A 7,259-nucleotide genomic window follows, 5' to 3' on the forward strand; every position below is an offset into this window, starting at 1 on the left:
AATATGTTACTATACTAGAAATCAATAGTGCTTACCTTTTCTAAAAATTGATAGGATTATGCTTAGTATGAGCTACATGAACAGAACAAGTTATTTGGAGCAGAAAAATATTTATTACACAATTGACCTTTGTCTATTGCGTATATAGATATTTTTAACAGTTTGCCACAGATAGAAAACCCCTTAAAGCTAGCAATAATATAAAAAAAATTAAAGTGAAATTATCCCAAAAAATCTCTTTCATCTGAAAACTGAAGAATGCAGTGAATGCACTAACCATGCCCTGAATTTGTAATAAAGAGTATTTTCATTATACGATATTGGCAATGACAATGTTAATTGTCCAACTAACCTGTATTATTGGAAGACACTGAGATGCAAAGGAACATTTTAGCCAAGAAGCGTAGGATTTCTTAATGCTGGTGTCTTTTCCATTTATAATGAACAGAACATGGAACATTCTTGACAACCTGTACCAAGATATCAGTGATTACAGAAATTTGTTCTTATACAAATTAATGCTATCTTTAAGGATTATAAAACTTATTTTTATGGATAAAATATGGATCAAGCTAAATATTCTTCAAATTTTTTAGAAGTGAAGCTTTGAGAACAGATAATGGTATTTAGCAAAGACAAAACAGATATATTGATTTGTAAATTCAAGACAAATGCAGGAAAGATTATTTTAAGACTTGACTAATCAAAACTGATTGGCAGACACTTGCAGCTCACCTAATATCAGGTTATTATAAAGCCTAGAGCAAACACCTAGTGTTACAAAAAGCACCTCATGATTTCTAAGACAGACATGATCCTTCAGTACATCTGTCTACTGAGTCACATAGAGTTTAACTTATCTCTTCCAGATAAATTGGAAAGTCTTCTGATTTGATTTTTGCATCTAGTTTGGTGTGCAGAAGTCTCTCTCCATCTCCTAATCTATAGAGCATTCCCTCCTTCTATCAGAAACCATGCAAATTCGTGGAAAATGCTTTTTCAATCATCTTTTATTCTTTTAATATTGATTCAAATCATCATATTATAGCCTCTACTCCAAATTAATCTTGACACATTAATTATATCTATAATTATTAAGTTGTTACACTTCATGAATCAATGGGCAATAAGTATAAAATATATTTACTGCTTGCATTTCAATTGCAGTTTTCTTCTTCCGAATCAGCCGTGCTAGCTACAATGGTTTAAGAACAAAAAAGAAGCATCACATGACAGAACTAACAGACTTTATACAAACACCCAGAAAGCACAGAAACTGAAACAACAGGTACATAAATCAGTTCTATACACAAAATACATAAATGAAGAGATTACACTTCAGGATCAGCAAGCAACAAGTAGAAAATATATTTACTGCTTTCAGATCAGTTGGGAACTTTCTTGTTCTGATTCTGCCATGTGATCTGTTATACTCTAAAAAGAAAAAAAAGAAATTCTATCAGTTGCTAGCACTAACTGAACTTTGTAAAAAGAAAAAGAAGAGGAAAAAAGAAAGAGAAAACCCACATGCCAGACAAGTCAGTATTCATCAATATAATTATGTATTCTTCCATTCAGTGAAATACGATGAAGTTTATCACCAGACTTTTTTTATAAAATCCAGCGAGTCTGGATGAAGTATTATGATTCTGAGAACAGAAGAATTTCAATAGTGCAAGTCTATATATTGTAATTTTATTGATCTGTTCTTAATTTGTAGTTTAATTCAACAAACATATTACTGTAAAACATGAAATATCACCACCAAAGGCCAATGTAATTCAACTTTAAATGACTTTTGGCATGAAAACTTGGAAGATGGCACATATAAGGAGAAGCAGCCAAGTTTACTACTCATTTTCACTTCTGATTTTGCAATTCACTTATTTAAGAACACATAAAATATGTCTGAATAATACTTTTTAATATGTAATTATCAAAAAACTATAAAAATTGGGGCTATACGAGACCTTGAGAACTCATCTGATTTGCCTTAGTGAAAAAAACCACCTGTGAAAACCTGACCCTAAGAACAGTCATAAGTATGTTCATAAATATATTCAGAGAACACTTATAAAACAGGCTGTTATTAAAGTAACCTTAAGCATAAAGCATATTAGTATTACAATATAAATTCTGAGCTAGAATTACACTACTGATACCAGAAATTAAGTGAGCAAATTATTAAGGCTAATAAAGGAAACAGGGTTCTGATAATGATGTACTAAAACTAGTATATCAAAATCTCAAGTTATACCACCTGGAAAACTCTAACTGGAAGAAGTCAGACAGATATCAATATCTTTATGACCAGCAAATACTCATGAAGCTGAGTGATTTCGCAGGAGTTGGCAATATCTGTTAAATGTAGTGCCATGCTTTATAATAAATGAAGGTTGATTCGTGGCTTCTCATTTCCCTGGACTGTCAAGTATAAAAGGGGAGGGAGTGTGGCAGGAAAGATGGGCATTGAAGATGCCTGAGGATCGCAATATAGAGCCATAGTTGTAGTACTGAAAGCTGGCATTCGTGCTGGCACAGGGCTCAGATAACCTGATTCTCAGCAGGTCCTGGCCTTAGTGAGCACTGTGTGTCCTTACTATCTGGTCTTTTATGTTAAATGCTTGCTCAGATATCCTTGCACTAGAGTGCATTTTGCTGCACAAAAAATATACTTCGCACCAACCAGAAAAATATAAATAACTTAAATCACGCAAAAACGAGTCATCTTTTGTGATTTAGTACATGTTGTATATGACTATCTGTTCACATGGCAAAGGCAGGCTGCCTCCTCTCTGAGGATACCCATGCTTTCATTTTTAACATATCTGAATACAATAGGGCATTTTAAGTCTTGAGGATCTGGTCAGCCAACACCACACAGTCTTTTAGAATAGCTTAACTTGTACCAGAGAACATGCTAGGGACAATTTGCAGGTTGTGGCCAAAATACCATCCCTTAAAACCATAAGAGAGAACCAGCAGAGTCTTAACTGCAACAGTTTTAACCTTTGGTATGTCAGCCCAGAAAAGCAGATCTGTAAGAATCAATCATTTATAATCTCCCTGTTCTTCTAAACACTTACCTCAAACTGTCCATTCTCATCTAGCTCCTCAACTCTGGCCAAGTTAGGCGCTCCAGGTCTATCTGTAAGTTCAGCTATTGTCTTTTCTTTTTCCTGTGGTAATGAAAACCAGTTTTCGGTTAAGAGTATTCCATGTCATGAATAATTATCCACAGAAAATATTTCAGATATGTTAAAATGACATTAGGTATTAATATAAAGATAGTACTTTAGATGTGTGCTATACAAATGTGTTAGTATGCAAATATGGTCTTTGTATGCTTGTTAAGACTATTTTTATCAGGTTTTTTTAAGTAACAGGAATTTTGGTTTAAATTTCTACATATTCATTTTTCCTGTCGCTTTCATATTGTCATCTTTCTACAGTTATGTTCTGTATTATAAGAGAGTACTCTAAAAATGTACATATCTCTAAAATATGACATGCTCCATGTAAGTTTAAGAGATATTCACATTTAAAAGCTTTATTGACATAAACATGCCAATTATCAGTGTATTATTTTACTGAAATAGCATTAAAAGACCATACATTTACACAGACATCTGTAAACGCATTCTTCTGTTAGAATAAATTCCTGTGCACCAGGAGGATTTCAGAATCAAGAGGCATCCCAGTTCCAAACCACAGTTCTTTTCCAGGTACAGCAAATGGACTTTGCACTGACTCACAGTAAAACATTACTGTCTAGACACTTAAATTAGACATGCTTAAGTTATAATGCTTTCTTATAAATACTGTCAAGAAATGTGAAAGCATCAACTAAGCTGGCCTTACACTAAATTTTGCAAAAATTTTATGCTCTGTTCTGAATATGAACTAAAGAAACCTAACAGAACAGACCAAAATTCAAGTATAAAACCCAGACTGGAAGCAAGTTGTTAGATATTCTTCCCCCATTTTCACATTTTTTTTTTTTAAATTACGTGTTAGTTCAACACTTATGGGCTTCTGCCTTGTGTTTCATATTTAGTGCCTGCATCTGGAAAAGACAGCTGATTAACAGTATTTTCAAACCACTGACTAAGCTTTGGCTTAAACCTCTTGATCTTCCTGCTGCAACAGCATTTCATCGTCTTCATTCTGCAGTTCCAACTCCTCACGTTCTTGTTCCAACTGAGCCTGCAGTCAGTTTGAGAAAGGACAAATTAGAAGGAAAAAACCCACATCCATCTTCCCCACCCCGTTGCTTACAATGTATTTCATAATTGAAATCTTAAATAAAATCAAAAAGTTAAAAAAAAAAAGGAAGCATAAAACATTACAGCAATGTTAATAACATAAAGCCCTTTCAGTATCATCTGACTCAAGATTTTCATACGTTTTAGACTCACGTGGATGAAAGGCTTTACTACCAAGAGAAAGAAGAAATATACAGCTGAAGTTAGTGTACACACTTAAGATACTGTCTCATTCCTCATGCTCTTTACAATTCTATATTCATTGTCTCCTATACTTTGGATTAAGCTCTTTGATACCTCCTATAGTATCTAGCACAGACAGATGAATCCACATAGAATCAAATCTATAGAAAAGATTGGTAAGCAATGCCATTAACATTAATCATCTTCAACATCAACCTTAAAAATTTCCAATTGGAAATATCTAATACAAAGTTTATTATCTGTGAGCCTAAGTGTTACTGCATCAAAACTTCAGAAACTGCATAATCTAAGCATTCACATTCAACACCACTAGTGCCTGGAGAATACTGTAGCATTTTGTGAGCAGTTACTACAAACATTGCCACATTGTAATAACTAGTTTTCACGTGCCTTTTTGGTATAATGAAAATATGTCTGAGTGTGTGACTATAGCCAAAACTGTGAGTTAGGTTAAAAAATCTAATATGAGTATTGTTCAACATCTTTCCTTTGGTTTACATGAAATAATTTATTTAATTCTCTGTGAATTGCCTCTAGACACAATCTCATATTCTCGATTCCATTTACTATTTTAAATGACTCATGAAATCCTTAAGCATATAACTTTTGGTCTGCAAATTAGTAAATTCCAAATTTAAAAAGTGCAAGTGAAATAGAATGAATGCATCTAACACTAAAACCAGGCTTAACAAGATCAGCATAGATTTAAAATCATACATTTTATTTTAACATCATGAAAGTCAGCCACATAAAAAAATCCAGTCAGTGTCAACATTACCACAGCAACAGAGGCTGTTACACCTGTGGTCAAATTCACATGACTCCTTTATAAAGGATAGCTACAAACACAGATGTTATCTTTATTTCTCATATTTCAAGTCCACATAGTATAGGATTCAAATTCCTTTATGCCAAGGGAATACTCAGGTAGCTAAGGAAAGAACAAGGCACCTCATTAGATCAGGCTATAAGTACTGCTTAAATATGCAATCTTCATTCACTGATTCCCAACCATTTTCAGGACTCTGTAATTGTGTATACATCCCATTACCTTTTTTGTCTTACAGATATTACTTTGAAGTAACTCGAGACAATGATCGGATATTACTCCCAGGACGCCTAGCAGGCCTGTCAAAAATTTTTGCCATGATTTCTAGCTTTGTTTGCACCAGCTCTTGTTCATAATTAACTACAGCAGACAGTCTACTTATTTTAAGTTACTTCTCATGCAAGTCTTAAATTGCTTGTTTTTTACCTTTGGCTCCTTCTTTTTGTTTTTTGGTAACATTTTACTGCATAGCATGTAAGCTTTCCTTCCCGTGTGCTGACTAATCACTTCAGTTATTATTTAGAAAAGTAAGATTAAAATACTTATTTTATGCTATCTTCTATCAAAAACATTATACAGAGATTACAAGTACACAGAGTGCTAAAAGATGCCACAGCATCATATGCTATTTGTAATAATCTATTATTAAGTATTATTAACCTGATGCTGTTCTTCAAGTTTCCCCTGGATCATTAGCTCTTCTTCCTTCATTTTTCTTAACATTTCGAGTTCTACCAGGGCTGCCTCCCGTTCTTGTTCCAGCTCAATCCTCTCTAACATTCTCTATTTCAGAGATAACACAGAATCAATTAAAAAAAACCAAAGAGAGATTAAATAGCATGAATTATATTGTCATTAATTTTTTTGCCCAAGATGCATCCACCTTTTTTTCTTCATCTAAGATTCTTCTGTAATTATAAATCCAATGTGCCAGATACTCTATTGGATCTGCTGGCCGATGCTCTACAACCTCTGCCAGTCCCTTTTTCAAGCAACTTCCCAGGCATCTCTTCAGATACTGAGACTCCATTCAGATCTACTAACAACAGACAGACATTAGCCATCATTAAATTAGGGGTTTTAAGAATTATTGCCTCAGGCTCCAAATACTGAATATGCCATTACTCTTCTCATTAACCTGGCAATTAGCAGAAGCAGGTTATTTAAATTTAATATTGGTTTAGTTGTTGAAAGCTCCAGCAATAGATCAATTATACCAAGAACTGCAGAAGAAATGCTGCCCCCCCCCTTACTGTTTAGGCACATGTAGCTCAGAAACTGTCTGGAAAGACACTGGTAATTCTAGGTCAGAATGATAGCAACAAACTCTCAAAAGCACAACAGGACATAGAAAAGTTCTACACAAATATTTGAAGAACAGCAAAGTAATTCCATGAAGGATTAAGGACAGATTTTCGTTTGAACTAACAAAGCTATCTTTAGGACATGCGTACAGGAGCAGGGGCTGAAGCAACCCCTCTACACAGTAAGGAAAGGAACAAGTCTCTGTGCACACGCAAGGCTTCACCGGCCCCGTGCCAGCACGGAACACATCCCAAACCCGCTACCTGCGGGGCTGGAGCACCCTTCGCTTGCTGCCAGCGGGGCTGGAGCCCTGGCCCGGAGGCGGCGGCTCCCTGGCCGGGCACAGGGCACGGCACAGGGCAGGGCCCCCCCCGAGCCGGCCGGCCCCCCCCAGCCGGGGCGTTTCACACTGCCTGCGCGAATGCCCGGGCCTGAAACCGCCCTCACCCTCCACCGGCTCCTGAGGCGGCTGCCAGAGCGCTGAGGGCATCAGCGGATCCCAGCGGCCCCGGCCATTTTCACCTGGCGCCTCCGCCCACGCCCCCTGCCCCCCGGCTCCATTTAAGCACAGGCTGGGGCCTTCACCCCTTCCTTCAGCTACGCGCTGGGCGGCCCCGCTCCTCGCCCGGCTCCTCTGGTGCCGTTCGGGTCTCCCG

The 7,259-nt window shown here is 36.5% G+C and overlaps 1 protein-coding gene across 1 annotated transcript; it reads right to left on the reverse strand.

The window, feature by feature from the left end:
* Positions 1 to 3,074: 3,074 nt before the first annotated feature.
* LOC104034134 (DPY30 domain-containing protein 1) lies at positions 3,075 to 6,328 on the reverse strand. The gene is made up of 4 exons (XM_009487044.2): positions 6,182 to 6,328; positions 5,959 to 6,081; positions 4,126 to 4,200; positions 3,075 to 3,179 (listed from the first exon to the last, which is right to left on the reverse strand). The coding sequence occupies exons 1-4, from the start codon at positions 6,326 to 6,328 to the stop codon at positions 3,075 to 3,077; spliced, it is 450 nt and encodes a 149-aa protein (XP_009485319.1).
* Positions 6,329 to 7,259: the final 931 nt, after the last annotated feature.

The sequence above is a fragment of the Pelecanus crispus genome, chromosome 10 (assembly GCF_030463565.1).
Source record: "Pelecanus crispus isolate bPelCri1 chromosome 10, bPelCri1.pri, whole genome shotgun sequence".
NCBI classification, from domain to species: Eukaryota; Metazoa; Chordata; class Aves; order Pelecaniformes; family Pelecanidae; genus Pelecanus; species Pelecanus crispus.